This window comes from Parus major, chromosome 10 (genome assembly GCF_001522545.3).
Source record: "Parus major isolate Abel chromosome 10, Parus_major1.1, whole genome shotgun sequence".
In the NCBI taxonomy this organism is placed as follows: domain Eukaryota; kingdom Metazoa; phylum Chordata; class Aves; order Passeriformes; family Paridae; genus Parus; species Parus major.
This window is the reverse complement of record NC_031779.1, coordinates 18,040,132-18,056,527: the sequence shown is the minus strand read 5'-3', so window position 1 is coordinate 18,056,527 and position 16,396 is coordinate 18,040,132. Positions and strand designations below refer to the sequence as shown.

The 16,396-nt window shown below is 44.6% G+C and overlaps 2 protein-coding genes across 13 annotated transcripts in view; one reads left to right on the top strand and one right to left on the bottom strand.

The window, feature by feature from the left end:
* The window catches only part of MEGF11 (multiple EGF like domains 11), a 253,689-nt gene that overhangs the window by 222,656 nt on the left and 14,637 nt on the right, over positions 1-16,396 (top strand). For all 7 annotated transcript variants that reach the window (XR_004498864.1, XR_004498863.1, XM_033516902.1 and 4 more), the window contains 4 exons: positions 2,185-2,313; positions 3,007-3,135; positions 5,590-5,718; positions 5,864-6,097. Coding sequence is in view for 5 of the 7 variants with exons in the window: in XM_033516902.1 (XP_033372793.1) it covers positions 2,185-2,313; positions 3,007-3,135; positions 5,590-5,718; positions 5,864-6,097 (621 nt within the window). In the remaining 2 variants the exon portion in view is untranslated. The remainder of the gene's footprint in view (positions 1-2,184; positions 2,314-3,006; positions 3,136-5,589; positions 5,719-5,863; positions 6,098-16,396) is intronic.
* The window catches only part of RAB11A (RAB11A, member RAS oncogene family), a 40,194-nt gene continuing 35,202 nt past the window's right edge, over positions 11,405-16,396 (bottom strand). For 3 of the 6 annotated variants that reach the window (XR_004498865.1, XR_002002113.2, XR_001523479.3), the window contains 2 exons: positions 14,935-15,004; positions 11,405-11,724 (listed from right to left, as the gene is read on the bottom strand). The gene's annotated coding sequence lies outside the window, so the exon portion shown is untranslated. The remainder of the gene's footprint in view (positions 11,725-14,934; positions 15,005-16,396) is intronic. The other 3 variants (XR_004498866.1, XM_015638583.3, XM_015638584.3) reach the window with 3 other exon arrangements.

Here is a 16,396-nt window from a genome sequence, read left to right as displayed (position 1 = left end):
AGCATTCCAGAGTAAAATATATTAAACTCCAAGTGATAAAGCAGGAATCGGATAAAAACAGACAGCTGTAATTTTGCTTTTATTGTGTGTCTTCCACAGGCAGAATATTGCTGTCAGTCAAAAACAGCAGGAAAAAAAAAAAAAAGGAAAAAAAAGATAGAAAGCTGCACATATTCCTCATTACATTGAGCCATCTAATTGGGAAATGTGTGTTAACCTTGAAAAGAGATGCTTTTCCTTACAGAGCGAGGCAGGCCAGGCCAGCAGGGCTGGTTTAGGAGGCAGGAGCTGCCTGTGGGCGCTCTGTGCTCTGCATGAGCAGAGGAGGGTGAGGTTCTTTGCTCAGTTACTCCTTGCACACAAAGGGAACCTCTCCCAGGGTGACCCTGTCCCACTGCAGCCTCCCCTGGGCACCTGACCTCCCCTCCTGGGCTATTTCTGGCCCTGTGCTCCCTTAACCTGGAATGACCTGGACTTGGAGATAATTTTAGCTCTGACTCCAGAGCCAGTTCTGGATTCACTAACAGCTCCTGCAGCTCTGCCTTAGAAAGGCAGTGGAAAAGTATTTCTGGTTGCTTATAGCACAAACACTTCAGGCCAAATCCTGCTCAGCTTTACGTTGTGTGAGTCCAGTGACCTTTACTTTGATTTACGTCATGGCAGGGTTTTTTTGGCCATTCAATCTGGCTTTAGAGGTGTCTGTCAAATGCCAGAAACTTCCATTTATCATCCACAGAGCCATTGGCATCCATGGAAATAGGCCTGGTGTCTGTATTTTCAGGTTTCCTGGGAACCGTGCCTTATTAATTCATGTCTTTAGCAGGAAGCAATGAAAAGTGCTTTTTAAAGCAAAAATATAGTTGTTATATTGAAGGGCTATCATAATTTTGGATCTTTTAGTCTGGCACTAATAACTGTAACTTACTGCATTCATTTTTGGAGGGAGGCTTAAAATAACTTTTTTTTTAATGTATTAATATTGTACTTGTTGAAATATAAAACAGACCCGGAGATTTTAATTTAATATTAGCCCTCAACAACAAAAGCAATCTGAATTTGTGGATGGGAATTCATACTGGAAGAAGTTTTCTTTACATTTTTACATGATTGGAGTAGCACTCTATGCTTCAAATGAATGTGGTAATTTTAGTGGTTGATTGCATAGCAAAGTAAACCTGAATAGCTGGGCTTTATTATGCAAGAATTCCAGCATGTCAAAAAGAAAATTAAATTACCTTCACATCCTGCAGCCCTGCCTAACTTGTCCTCACAGATAATGCCACTGAGGCAGGGAGAGCAGCCACAGCCAGAGCGGGGTCGTGTCGAGGGTCACTGGTTCACTGCAGCAAAGAGCTGATCCTGCCCCCTGCCCTGCACAGAGGATCATGGAATGGAACAATCCTGGAATGCTTTGGGTTGGAAGGGACCTTGAAGCCCATCCCATTCCACCCCTGCCATGGCAGGGACACCTTCCCCTATCCCAGGGTGCTCCAAGCCCCATTGTCCAACCTGGCCTTGGACACTTCCAGGGATCCAGGGACAGCCCCAGCTGCTCTGGGCCCCTGTGCCAGGGCCTGCCCACTCTGTCAGGGAAGGAATTTCTTCCCAATATCCCATCTAACCCTGCCCTCTGGCAGCAGGAAATCGTTGCCTGTGTTCTGTCTCCATTCCTTGCCCCAAGTTCTCCCCAGCTCTCCTGGAGCCTCTTTAAGCCCTGCAAGGGGCTCTGAGCTCTCCCTGGAGCCTTTCCTTCTCCAGGTGAACATTCCCAGCCTGGCTCCAAAGCAGAGGAGCTCCAGCCTTTGCAGCATCTCCGTGGCTTCCTCTGGACCTGCTCCAGCAGCTCCAAATCCTTCTGCTGTTGTTCCTCCAGGCTGGAGGCAGCTCTGCAGGTGGGGTCTCAGGCAGAATCCCCTCCATCGACCTGCTGGGAGAAATCCCAGTGCCAGGGGGAGGTTACAGGGTGGCACCAGGGTTTGGAGAGCAATTGGTGGCTTGGAAGGACCGGCCACTGTGCAGGAAGAACTGCTCACTGTCCAGGAGTCACTGCCAAGCTCAGCAGGGCAAGCTTCTGCCCTTGCTGGTGTCTCACAGGTTCTCCCTTTATTGTTGCTCCTCCACAGCACTAACTCAGTATCATTGCTTTCTTTTTTGTCAGCTGACAAATGTTTTTTATTTTCATAGCTTGTCCCACTGGGTTTTGGGGCCCTGATTGCTTTCATTCATGCAACTGCCACAACGGAGCACTGTGCAGCCCCTACGATGGAGAATGTAGATGTACCCATGGTTGGACGGGGCTCTACTGCACTCAGCGTAAGCCTTTCAGAGACAGGGAATCTGTCAAAGTGTGTGCTGCTACCTCGTGTCTCTTCCAAGTATTGCACTTTCCCCTGGAAAATCCCATGCTCCTTGCTCCTGATAACCTCACATCACCCCGAAGAAAATAGTCCTGAAGCTTTCCAAGGTTTTTTATGCCTTTGGCACTCGGTAAAGGAGGGGGAAATCATTTAGATTATTGATTCATTGTTAGAATTTGCACAGTCTGTGTCCCTGCTTGTTAATGCCTCAGTATTTGTGGTCTGATTTAGGAAAGTGTTAGAGATTTCTCACCCTAGTGCCAAATTACCAGTATGAAAGAGGAGATCTAATTCTGGTGAGCCTTTTAAGAAGGTTCTTTCACTTGCAAGTAATTGATTGATCCCTGGTCTTCCAGAGCATTTCTGTTTAGCATCTTCTTTCACTTCTTGAAAATTTAGTTTGTATAGATGGGTCAAGTTTTCATTCTTCTGAAACACTTAAGAGGCAATTCTGTAAAGATGAGAAACATTACTTCAAGAAAATTGGCTGTCACAGTATCTCTGCATTTAGACCATCAAATAAATGTCATTAAATATACAGAGGCTGAAAATCCATATATTTATAAGCCTACATACTTTGTGCTGATAACACATCTGAGTCTGGCTTTCAGCTTATTTTTTACTCTTTCCTTGTTCTGATTGCTGAAAGGTTGTCCAGCTGCTTTTTATGGAAAGAACTGTGCCAATGTTTGCCAGTGCCAGAACGGAGCCGACTGTGACCACATCACTGGGCAGTGCACGTGCAGGACGGGATTTACAGGCAAACAGTGTGAGCAGAGTGAGTACCAGTGACCTCAGTCCTCTCTTTCTCCAGAGAGGGGAGTGTGTTTCAGAATTCCTGCACACACAGGCTCTTACATCAGGTGTTGATGTCAGCAGGACAATGACCCCAGGCACCTTATATAATCCATAGGAAGGAGAGGGCACTTCTGGGAAACTGGGCTGTCTAAGCATAAAGAAATTCAATGGATCCCTAAAAATTGGGCCTTTCAATCCCAGGCTAAAGTGAGGTGAGAGAAGGCAAATCACTGCACTCAGTGCTGACTGGAAGGGGCCTTCCCAAAGAGCTTGTACCTGATTAATGCACACCCAGCCCCAAAGCTGCCTCAGGCCTTGTCAATGCTGCTGAGAGCAGCAGCCCCACAGTTCCCAGTGCTTGGAGACAGAAGGGTTAAAAAGAATTAGTCTTTTCTGCTCTCTGCCTTCCAAAGAATATTGGGGATATGGGGCTTCCCCACAGAAATTATGATGTAGACATGGGCCAAATAAAGATTCATCTTTACAGTGAAAGCAGATCAAGGGAAACAAGGTTGCTTGCCATTTTGGGAAGGGGTGTGTTTAGCTTGAGCAGTGAGAGTTTCACAATGAACATCAATTCCCTTGCAAGGGACCTGGAATGTCTTACTGGAATTGTTGTCCATGTCCCACTGGAATATTTAGCAGGCTGTGCCAAATGGCTTCTCTAAAGAACACTGAATGAGGGTCCTGGAAACTGGATGTGCTGTAAGTGGATAATTACCTGTTTGTCCAGTGCAGTAATTCACAAGGAAATTCTCACACACTTACTGGGATTCTAAACACAGGTGAAAGCCACCTCATCTTCCCAAGGCATTAATTCCACAGGGTTCCCTCACTTTTTTTGGCAGTAAGGTAATTTTGTAACATTCCTGACAGATTTGCAAGGGAAGGCTTTTTAGCTGTAGCTTGCTACGTGGATCTTTATGGAAGTATTTGTGCATGGAACTTAATTCCTAAATATGTTTTTGCACACATTTGCATTCAGTAAAGTGAATATCTCAGGGCCAGATTTGTGTGTTCATGGGAATTGCATGTGACACCACTATAAATCTGTAAAGTGGCCAACTTTCTGGAATTTGGGGACACCCTTTACTGCAGCCACAATCAAAACAGGAAACTAAAGAATCCCACAAAGAACTGCACAATAGCACATTTTATACAAGGAGCTGCTTTATGATTTGACCCTTGTATAAAGCCTGAGGCTTTCTTCTCTATCCAAACTACAAATGTATTTATTTACTTGTTTTTCTACTGTTTAATCTATAAGAATCTCTTCATTAAGGCGCCTTCCTTCTCCAAATCCTGCTGAATGGGCAGTCACACTGCATTGCAGATGAAATGCTTAATTGCAGGCATCATTTCTGTGGTGCAGTCCCAAAATTTAGGCCTTATTCATTTTAAGTAGGCTGCAGGCTAATAAAAGAATGAGCATTAATTGTAATAATTTTATTTCTTGCTTTGTTTGAGTACCAACAGATACAATTTTAATACACACTGCAAATCAATAAACAGATACTGGATATGGTTCTCTACTTAATATTAAATTTTGGCTACCAGAAGCTACTTTGAGACTGACATTGTGGAGGTGTTTTCATGCAATGAAAAACATTTGCAGTGACACACAAGGAGTCACATCTGGAACAATATATTCCACAGGATCATAGCAAGGGGGCAGGTTTTCAGTAATGCAGCTTCTCCATAGAAATAAGTGGGATGTGACAGACATTGTTTCTTTCAATTTATTCTTGAATAGTGCTTCCAGAGTACAGTAAGCTGCCTACAGATTTATTCTAATAGCCCATCATGGTAATTGTATGAGTAAATTTCTCAGCTGGACATTAAATCATTTTGTCTTTGATAGAAACACAAAGACAGAATAGAAGTTCCTTCAGTATTAGGAATCCTGACACCAAAGCAGAGCAAATCAACCCATTCACATGCCCAGTTCTGAAATTCCACCTGCAATGTTCTGTTCACCTCCTGGCACTGGTAGGGATGAGTAGGAAAGCATTTGGGGTTTGTTTGGTAAAGGCTGTTGGGTTCAGACAAAGGTTCATTAAAACTTTTCTTTGCAAAACATAAAAAAACCAAACAGGTAGGTTGTTGAAGAATGCTGAGCTCTTGTCTACAACTTCTGAGCTCAAGTTCTGTTAAACTCTGAACATTTGTAATATCCATCAAGTCTTCTAAAGCCTTTGGACCTATCATTGATTTCATTCCATGAATTTTCCAGAAAGTAACAGCTTAACAAGTAACAAACTGCACAAAGAATACATTTAGCTTCTGATTTAGATTGATAATAATTTCACATTAGGGTGTTGTCCTAGAGATCCTAAAAGCTGAGAGACTTCTCTACTGAATTTCCCATGGCAAGTGTTGTGCCCATTCCCAAAAACAGTAGAACTCTTTCCAATGTTTTTCTTTGGCTCCCCAGAGTGCTCTCCAGGAACATTTGGTTATGGTTGCAAACAATTGTGTGAGTGCATGAACAATGCAACGTGTGACCACGTCACAGGCACTTGCTACTGCAGTCCAGGCTTCAAAGGAATCCGATGTGATCAAGGTACAGTGGAATTCTCTCTATAAAATCCCTCTCTCCTTCTCTCTCTCCCCCTCTCCAATGATGTACTTGCCTTAAAAAAAAAACAGTGTTTCAAAAATGAAATGCACGATTCAATTTACAATGTGTTATGAATTACTTTTAACAGCGGCTCTTATGATGGAAGAATTAAACCCCTATACTAAAATTAGCCCTGCTCTTGGATCAGAGAGGCACTCAGTGGGAGCAATCATTGGAATTATTATTCTCCTTCTAATTATTATGGTCTTGCTGGCACTCTTTGTGTGGTATCGACGGAAACAGAAGGAGAAGGGCCATGACATGCCAAGTGTATCTTACACTCCAGCCATGAGGATGACTAATACAGATTACTCACTTTCTGGTAAGGGTCTTTTTATGTTAATCAAATCCAGACTCATATTCCTGTCTGTTGGGGAAATACAAGTTTCTGTGATGTGTAACGTGTTATTGAGCCTCAAAAATAATGACACTTCCATTCTTCCTCAGAATACCGTGATCTTTGAACACATAAATGGGACAGGAAAGCAAATATAAAGCTGATTTAAGCTGATTTCTGTGTGGAAGTTGAGATGGGCTATACCTAGGCAGGAAATAAGCTGCATGGAATGAGTCATGTGTATTCCTGTTGTGGTGCAGAGATGCTTTTCTTTGTGAAACTTTGGGAAGCCTTTTTTTGTTTGAGGAATGGGATTGGCTGGGTCAGTCCTAAAGTTTTGGGTTTGTCTGTGTTGCAGTTTATGATCTGAGGTGTCTGTTTGTTGTCACTCTCTGCTGTGTGCAGACCAGCCCTTGTCACATAGACAGCTGCTGGGAATTGTCTTCCCAAGAGCTGAGGAAAGCAGGAGAGAGGAAGAGGAAGACTCTTCAGAATCAACGCATTCTTCCTTCTTTCTGTCCTCTGCTACTGCTGTGGAGGACAGCTTTTCTTGACAGATTGTCTCAATTTTGGAGGATGTGATCTCCTTTTCAACGCTGTCATTCTTATTCATTCTTCTCTGGCCAATACCAGGTACGATGCCAGGCAGGAAATGGCTTTACTTCCCTCTGGTTTCTCCACTCTCTCAGTGGGGATCTTCTCAGGTTTTACTGCCCTCTGACTTCTTCTCTTCCTTTTAAATGGCTGAAACTCCGAGTAAGTACAAGCCCCTGGGGCAGGTGGAGGTTGGCCCAGCAGCTCTGGGCCTGCAGAGCCTTTTTCTTTCTGCTCTCTACTCAAAATGTACAAGGGCCCTTGGTTTCTCTGCTGTCTCAGGCTGGCACAGCTGGAAGCTTTTTATGGACTTCTCTGCCAAGGATGTGCCTGGAAGGAGCCTCTCCCATTAAGCCAATGATAGGAACACCTGGAACTTAATCACGGGGCTTTTCATGGCACAGAGACTTCACTCCTCGTGCCAGGGACATTTTCCTGCCAGGGTGTGTCCCACATCAAGGGCTCTCTGCTGAACACCATTGACTAGATTCATACCTAGACCACTCAGCAGAGGATTCCTGCTTCTGAAAGCTACAAATTGGGGCAGAAATTATCATGGATCTCCTTTCATTCCTTCTAATTTTTGAATTTTAAATTTGTTGGCTCTTGCTTAAGCTGCCCAATTGGGTAAGAAACAGATGTTCATCACATTCCTCTCAGGTGCAGCCACCTTTCTCAGAGCTCCTGATGCCATATGATACTTAAGTCCATGAGGAACAAAAGCATTTTGAAGATGCTGAATTCCTGGATACATCCTAAAAAGCTGAGGGATCACATCCCTCATCTGCACTGAACCTGGGATCTCTTTTGGTCCTTGGGCTGGGAGTTTAGATCTGGCCCTTGTGGCATTGCTCCTCTGTGTCAGGTCAATTTGTAAAAATTGTGCATAAAGTTTGTAAGAACCTGAACACCAGATCCTCACAAACTCAAACAGGAAGGGGGGGTTTGTTTCATGGGCATCTCTAGTAAGAAATTGGATAATGGTTCTTTCCTGTTCATCTCAGTCAGTGATGGGGATGCAGAGACTGGGCCTTTTCTTTCCTCTTACTTTGTGCAGTCCTTGTAGCACTACAAATTGTATCACTCAGGAAGCTGCAGCAGAGTGGGGTCAGGCATCTCTTTCTGGAGGTCACAAGGACAGTTTTCTTCCTCCTTCCCCTTGGAAAACTCTGCCATCTGAGCTTGCAGAGGAAGATTAAGAAGATAGAAACACACTCCACCATCTTCAGCTCATTAAAAATTGCCTGCAGGTACCAGCATTGTTTCAAGTTTTGGGTTTTGCCCTTTGTAGAAGGGCATTTGCAAATTCTGAACAAGAGCTTCTGAAAACTCCCTGCCAAATCCTGACTGTCCTCCAGTACATTCCCCCAGTGAGACTTTGAGTAGCTGCCCCAGCTTTGGCCCTGACAATGCTGCTTCTCTTCCATCGAGCACAGAGGCAGGAAAAGGTGCTGATGTGCACCTTCCTCAGCAGAAAGTGGAGAGGTGAGATGAGCTCACAGAAGAGGAACTGGCAAGACAAGAGCTGTGTGGCTGAGGGCAGGTGTGCACACGTGTGTTACAGAGGATGCTGAAGGACAGCAGCAATGTTGCACAGAGGGAACAGGGATTCCAACCTTCACCTGCAGCTTTGCTTGAGGATTAAGGGCAGAATCCCATGTATATGTACTTGTCCAATGGATATAATCCCATGTAAATCCATGTACTTTGGCAGGAAATCCACCTGGATGGCTGCAGCATCCTGTCCTCTGTGGGTTGTAACATTATGGCTCTCCTGAATGACCCTGTTTACTCTTATTTGGTGGTGTTGTTTCTGAATAGACTCACATACACAGATCCCTAGCTCCTGGAGGCAGCAATTTCTTCCAGCACATTTATTTCTGGAGAATGTTTTTGGTCTTTACGTCCTCAGCTCTTGTGAGGCTGATAATCTGTGCATGTGTGTGAGAGAGATTATGAGGAAGGGGAACCCCCTGGGCAGCCCTTGGACTCTTTTGCATTTTTGGATCAAGGATGTGGCAGCAAAACACACACTTTGCCCAGCAGCCAGAGAAGAAAACCACCCTTGCTGGGAGGGCTTATCCTCAACACACAGATCTAAGAGCAAAGTTTCCCAAATAAGCCTAAAATCAAAATGGTGCTCCCCAGCATGACAGAAGTGCACTACATCCAAAAAGGATTTTAAAGTGCAGGTTGTTTAGTTCAAGGAGATGGGGCCAGAAGGGAAAAGTGTGTGGTAGTGCTGGAGAGAAGCAGAGATTTCTTACTGGGACTTTCACAAAGACTTGGCTATGGGCTGAAGTGATGTTTGAGGTCTTATCAAGGTCTTAGCAAACTTTCTGGTATGGGTGAATCCTCTGCTGAGAGACAAGAGCTAAGCAAAGCTCGACACAAATAAAGCATCGTGGATCCTGAAGCCTAGACAAGACACTTCCAGAAATGATCTGCAGATGATGGCTGGTGGGAGGTGGCAGAGTGAACCCTCCTGTTTGGAGCCTTCAGCCGTCTCACTGACACTGTGTGGGCACAGAAGACCCACACAAAGAGAAGGAAGCAGTTCCATTTAGCAGTTGAGAAGTCTGGGTTTGTATTTACTGCAGAGTGTTCACTTATTCCCTTTTTCTTGGCTGGGCTGGTGCCCAGTTTCCACAATCCTGTCCTGCAGGATGGGAACTGATGCTCTCTGTGGCACCCCACAGCCCAGGCTCAGAGCAGTAGCTCAGCCTAATTCCCTTTCCTTTAGGCATTTAAGTCTTTCCTTACTGTTCAGACCAGAATCAAATTATCATCTTTGGGAAGAGAGAGATTTTTTTGTGGGTTGGGTTTTTTTTTTTGTTGGGTTATTTAAACAGGGATAGCATTAGATTTGAATTTGATGTATTTCCAGCCAGCAGTTACAAGAGCTTCATGAATAAATGTGTAGAAAATGGACTGTGCTATCAAGGTAAATCAGCCTGGGTGGCTACTTAAGTATCGACCAAAGGGAACTGTGTAGAAGGAGTAATTCTGAGTTCAGGGTGCTGCGTGCAAGGGGGGGGAAGAAAAGGATTTTGGGGGATGTGTACAAGCTCAGGGTCATTAATTCAACACTGTGCTAAGCACTAGAGCACTCTGGCAGAGTTCTATTTCAGCTCATTTTGGGTGCAGAAAACAAGCCCCAGGCAGCTGAGCTGGGTGAGAACTGGCGTTGTCTCAGGTGGCTCCCGGTGACATCGGTGACACAGCCAGAGGCTCCTGGCTCTTCCTTCCAGCTGGTCCTTGCCCACAGCCAGGACATAAGGCAAGGGGGACTCCACCAACACTTCCAGAGCAGAAAGCCACAGATCCAAGTGTCTGTGTTTAACTGGGACCGTGGGCTGTGGGGGGGGAGGATGGGCCCTTGAGCCAAGACCCCTGAGCAGGCTCAAAGCTGCATTGGTGGGGGGCACACACTGACATGAGGGGTGGGTTCCAGCCCCAGTTCCCACTGGCAGACCCCAAGAGAGATGTGTTTCCTGTTGGTTTGATTGTAAATGTCACAGAGTTGTAGCTGGGGGAGGTGGCAGAGCCCCGGCAGCCTGGCTGACAGATGTTCAATGCAAAGACTTCAGCTCTGGAATCTCATCCTGATCTAATTTGTTAGCAGCAGCTCTGGAAAACAGCTGGGACTCAAAGGCTCTGCACTTAACACAAAATAGAGCTGACCTCGAAAATCCCTTTGCATGTTTCAGCAGAAAAGTGCTCAGTCAGAGCTGCACATGCAGGAGCAGCTTCCCCGAGCCCTGAGCCACAGCCCTTATGTAAGAGACACCCTGCAGATAAACCCACTTCTTGGAAATGGGATATTCTGCAGTAAATTAAGCTCAGTCTAGATCTCCACAAGATGTCAGCAGAGCAAAGTGCATGTGCAGAGTGAGGTGAATGCAGAGGGGCAGGGAGAGGAGGGTGATGGTGGCTGGGGACCCCAGTGCCAGCCAGGTCCTTGTCCTTCCTAACCCAGTGCTGCCAGCCTCCAGTAAAGGCGGTCGTGGGCTCAAGCAGCCACCCCAACCCTTCATTACCCTTTGACATGAAGGTGTTCCCCACAACCAACCTCTCTGCCTGCAGTTTGAGCCCATGCTTTATTAAATCCCATCCATTTGCTCCTTACAGGGCCTTGTTGTTCAAATGATGCTGCTCCAGTTGAAATTTTCCATCCCTTCTCCTGATGGTACTTTGAAATATGTATCCATTTGTTATGCAGCTGGAACCAGATTGGGATTGATGTTTTCATTAGAACTGCCAGGATAAATATGATGCCTTTCTTGGTAAATTATTCTGCTTGGTAGATGTGTTTATAACTTAAATTGAGGAAATAGATAAAATGTCTCTGAGCATACAATGGAACTGCCCAGGTTTGCCTTTCAGGGTTCCAGCTCTGGTTTTTAAAAAGCCTTTGCACACAATGTAAAACTCTGGTTTTTACATTTTACTAAATGTTCTGAACTCCTTGATACAGTTACAGCACCTTGATTTCTAACATTGCTCCTGGTTTTGTAACAAAAAGGTTTCATTTGTTTCAACCTCAAGACTGCCCAGGGGCAATTCCATAGGTGAATTAAGGGGGCAGCTGTGTTGCAGCCCATGCATTTCCTGAGTCTTGCCTCCCTCCCCTCACCTGGAAAGCAGCTGGACTGTCAGGAATTACTTTAACATCTTCAAGAAGATAACAATGTATTATTTAAATATTTTGCTTTTTTCTCTTATATTTAATGCTAATAGTCAAGAGCTTCACACCATAATGCAGGATAGATTGCATCTGCAAATGTTTTAGGACACTCAGTACTCCAACAAAGATTTCTAAACGAGATTGTCTCTACCATGTTTTCAGCTTCTTAAGAACTGTTGTGGCTCCAAAGTATTTTGTGATGACTTGTTTTCTTCCCAGATATATCCCAAGGTAGCAGCAGTGTTCATTGTTTTTCCAATCCAAGCTACCACACTCTCTCATGTGGGGTGACTTCACGCTTCTTTCCCAGTAATCTGGATGGAAACAGCTCCTGTAAGGTAGATATTACCCCACCCCACTGTAGCAATGTTCTTATCAGTTCAAGGAAATCAACCAGAGCAATGTCTCTCGGGCCCTGTTGACTGCCAGCATTATTTCAAACTCCAGGGAAGCATTCCTGACATCCCAGACACTGAAAGGTTGGTTTTCCCCTCCCTGTATCTTCCCAAGCTCTGGGAATGGGAACTGGATTCCTCTCTGGGTCAGCAGGACTTGGTGTCTTAGCAACTCTGAGCTATGTTTGCTTCTCAGAAGAGATAAATAACTCAATAAATATAATTATCCATTAACACAACACCAGTAAATCAATGAAGCATTAATCAGCAATCTCACTTTGCTGTTTCATTGTTTCCCACATCAGACACACAAATTCCCTGCTGACACAGACAAGCAGAAGGATGCAAGAAGGTACCTGGGGTGCTTTTGGGACTGTCCTGACTCATCCAGGGACATTCTGGGAGCTCTGCTGTCACTCCTGGCTCTCCAGCAGAGCTATTCCAACCCTGTCACTGGAACAACCAGGATCACCTTCCTTATCATTTGTTGTAAATGATTCCCTCAGACCATTCATGAACAACACTGTGACTCAATTCAGCACTTCAGCAGTAAATTTAGATATGGCAAATGGTAAAACAGCTCTTCCTTTGGAGCTTTAATAAGCCCAGGTGGGGCAAAGCAGAGGGAGCAGGGGAAAAAGGAAAAGCAGTTGATTTCATCAAAGTTGTCAGCTTTAAAAATGATGGTATTTCAGGCTGTGTCACCTTAATCCAAATGTGACTATTCACTGGAATGCTATACGAACAAGATTAATGCAAAAAAGACAGTATTGTATAAGACAGGCTAAAATATCTCTACATATGCTCCTGTAAGTAATTTCTTGGTTGTTAAAAGAAAATCTCATTAAAATGTAATAAAAAGGCTGGCACCAGAGATTTCTCAGAGAAATGTTTAGACAGATGTGCAAATATGTTTTTTGATGTAGATGGTCCCCTTGCATCATGAATTTTTGCTCCCCAAAATGAAAGTGCAAACGCTCATAATGTCAAATTTAGGATGAGTGTCCATCTGGACCACTAATCCTTTTGCAGAAATTTAAATGAATTCAGAAAAAGTCAAAGCCAGCACCTATCCTGGATTCCCAGCCTACAGTGCCATCTTCTCACGGAACTACTTCAAAAATTAAGCTGCTGGAAAGGTTTAATCCCCAAGTGGTGCTTTGGGACTCTCCTGGAAGCTGCTCTCCCTGCTGCAGCTCTGGCCAATGTAGTCAGTCAGGTTGTCCTGATAATCACTGAAAGACCAATAGAACTGATATTTGCAGGGTATTTATCAAAATATATGGCCTGATATTTCCTTTAGATCTCCCACCATCTCACTTATTAATGAGAACGCTTTGCAGTGCTGAATAGCTGAGGATGGCCAAAAATACACTTTGTCTGTCTGCAGCTCTGCAGCCAAGTAAGACAAAGGAGCATATAAAGCCCTAATAGCTGCCTTAACGAGTTCATTTCCAAATCAGTTTGCCTGGTGCCATTCTCACTTTCTGCAGAGAAATGTGCACAAGTTGTACTTGGAGGATTCATTTCTTTATAGTGCCAGCTGGGGTCACAAAGGAACCAGCACAGATGCAAAATGGAAAAAAAATGGCAGAGGAATGTCTGAAGTGCTGAGCCAGAGCCCAGGATGTTTTACCCTCCCTGTGCTCCAACAGATCAGGGCTGGAGGCGCTGGGCTGGAGCCATTCCTCTCTCAGAGCCTGGGCAAAGCACAAAGGCAGGACAGCTGTGAGACCTGCTCCAGTTTGAGGAGGGTTTAGGAGAGTTTTCTCTCCTGTGCTTCCCTGCCCTTCTCTCCTTTCTTTCTGTGTCTTTTGCCTTTTCTCCTCTCCTTTCTTGGTGATCTCCTCACTCTATTATCTTTTTTATTTCTCATGTTCCTTTTCCTATTCTCTTTTCTCCCCAACTCTACACATAAATTCCTATTTCCTTCCTGCTCTCCTCTCCATCCCTCTCCCATCTCCAGGATCCCTGGCTGGGGGCTCCCAGCGCTGTGTGACCCTGCTGCAGCTCCCAGGGTGGCACCTCTGGAGGGAAGGAGGTGGGTGAGGCTTTAGCAGGAGCTGAAGGGCCCAGCACTGCACTGGGAACAGTTTGTGACGTGGGTCTGTGTGCACAGGATGGGAGCAGGGCCAGGATTCAGCAGGGGGAAGGATCCTCACCTCCTCATTCCCACTCTGCCAGACAGACATTTGGCCACTGCTCATGTCCTGAAGGTGAACCACTGAAGCTGCTGAGACACAGCACCAGTGGAGACATGAAACCCTCCCCAGTGTTTGGGGCTGGGTGGTTGTGCCAGTGGAGCACAGACTGGAACACAGGCAGGAGGAAAACAAGTGGGAGGATAAGGGGGAGCCTATGAGAAAAGACTGGAAAAAGGCTTGGCTGCTTTTATCTGAGCAAATGAATGCTGAGGGGGAGCATGATTGCCATCTATAAATACAGCAAGGTAAACACGAGGAGGGAGGAGAGCTATTTAAGTGAGATGACAGAGCTGGCTCGAGAACAAATGAGGATGAACTGGCCATGAATGCATCGAAGCTGGAAATTAGATTTCTACCATCAGATCAGTGAGATTTTGGAATAGCTTCCTAGGAGGACTAATGGGACAAAGAAATCTGATTACTGTTAAAATGGAGCTTGATCTGCTCTCTGAAGGTTTATGTGTCTGGGTGTTTGCAGTAAAAGGCAGCTGGGCACAGACTGGGGGGTCCAGGCCCTTCCAGTCCTATCCCAGGAGCTTGTAGGGCTGAGCTTCATCTCTCTGCAAGGTCCCCAAGAAAGGATCTGGGCTCTGAGGGTCAGGGGGAGGCTCCAGCATCTCAGTGCAGGCTTTTAACTCCCAGCACTTTGCCACAAGTAACTGCTCTTCCCACGGGACAGAGCTTGGCAAGGCAGCTCCAGGGAAATGCTGGAACCATTGGAGTCAAGAGATATTTTAATGGGAGTTTATGGGAAGCCAAACCTTGACCTTTTCTTATGAGCTCCTGCAAGTAGGTTTGGCCTTTTTTCTCATGACATGGGCAGGACCAACCAGTAATGATGCTGCAAGTTACTGACGAGTATCAGACATGAACTCAGGTAAACTTTTGCCACAGAATTATTACACCAAAAATTTCCAAAGCAGAAAAATAGAGATTACATACCTCCATATCTGTGTCTTCACATCAGAGCTCTCACTGCTGAGCCACAGAGCAGATTTCAGATGTTGAGGACCTGTTTTGATCAGAGGGTGTTTGGCAGGACCACTCACAGAACCACTCTCAGGGCTTCACTGCCAGCTTTGTGGCTGAGTTTTTGAATTGTGCACGAAATAAAAACAAATCTCACTTTTACCAAGTGCTACAAAGTTTGTGAAGAATCCTCTGTGTAAAGGATGAGGCTGCTGCACTGGACACAAGCAAATGGAGGATTCTCACCTTGAGCTTTTGCAAAGCTCATAATTCCACCCTCATTCCCTTCCAGCATTGCAGCAAAAGTCCAGGTGTTGGTTTCTACAGACATCATAAAAATCAATTGCTATTAGATGTGCTGAATTTTTAAAGCCAGCAGTTTCACATCTATTAAAGGAAGTTCTAAATTCTACCAAAGACTTCACATAAAATTAGAAACTGCAAAACAGAGGTCACTGGAAATGGTCTGACTGGATGTCACCAGCTAATAAAAAGGAATTACAGAAAGCAGCATTTAAGTACCTTTGACTAAAACTTCCTTAAAAAAGGAAAAGGAGGACTTCAAATACAGAATGACTGCAGAACGTTCAGGATGGGCACCTGAAGCTGAGCAGCACAAGCTTGGACCAGGGAAATCTGAAGTCAGTAGTTAGGGAAATAAATGTCAAATTTCTGATTGCTCTCCTGGAGGATAAAGGTATGATGGAATTCCAGCCAGCATTTCTTTGTCTAATCACCATGGATTTAAAAACCTGGGCATTGACAAATGGCTGGTGGTGATCAAGTGGCCACTGTCATCTATCCAGCTATTTCAGACAGGCAGATAATGACTTTGCTTTACTCAGCCTGGTATCGTGTTGATCTTAAAGGAAAAGTTGCCAGATATGAGGTAGTTTTAACCAAATTGCTAAAATTACCAGCCTGGAATTTTAATGGATAAATTTACTATGAAAGATTTCTTCCTCCAGAAAAGCAGTTTTGCTTCACAGTAAAAATTGAAGTATTTTCTATCTTAAAAAAAAAAAAAAATTAACAAATTATAGTGCTAAGAAATGATAGAAGCACAAAGAGACAGCTATAATCACATTTAGAAATAACTGCATTCAGAAAATCTTAGAAATGTCCCCAAATCATTTCATTAAAAAAATCAATTCTAGCCTGTAGCTCTTCATGCCAAATTTTAGGTTTGTGAGCTGATTTATAAATCCTGTAAACCCACAGCTTTTAATAGAAACCCCAAGACTTTAATAAATGTGCTCTAAATGGTACAGCTGGGTTGAAAAATCAGCATTTGTGTTCTGGCTGCAAGTTTTGAAGAGAAGAATGAAGCTGTGGGCTCTGCTGAGGTGAACTGGTGGTGCCAAGGGCTGAATTCCTCCCAGTGACCACATTCCAAATGGATCTGCTCCTCATCCCCCTGCCACTGCTGGACTGT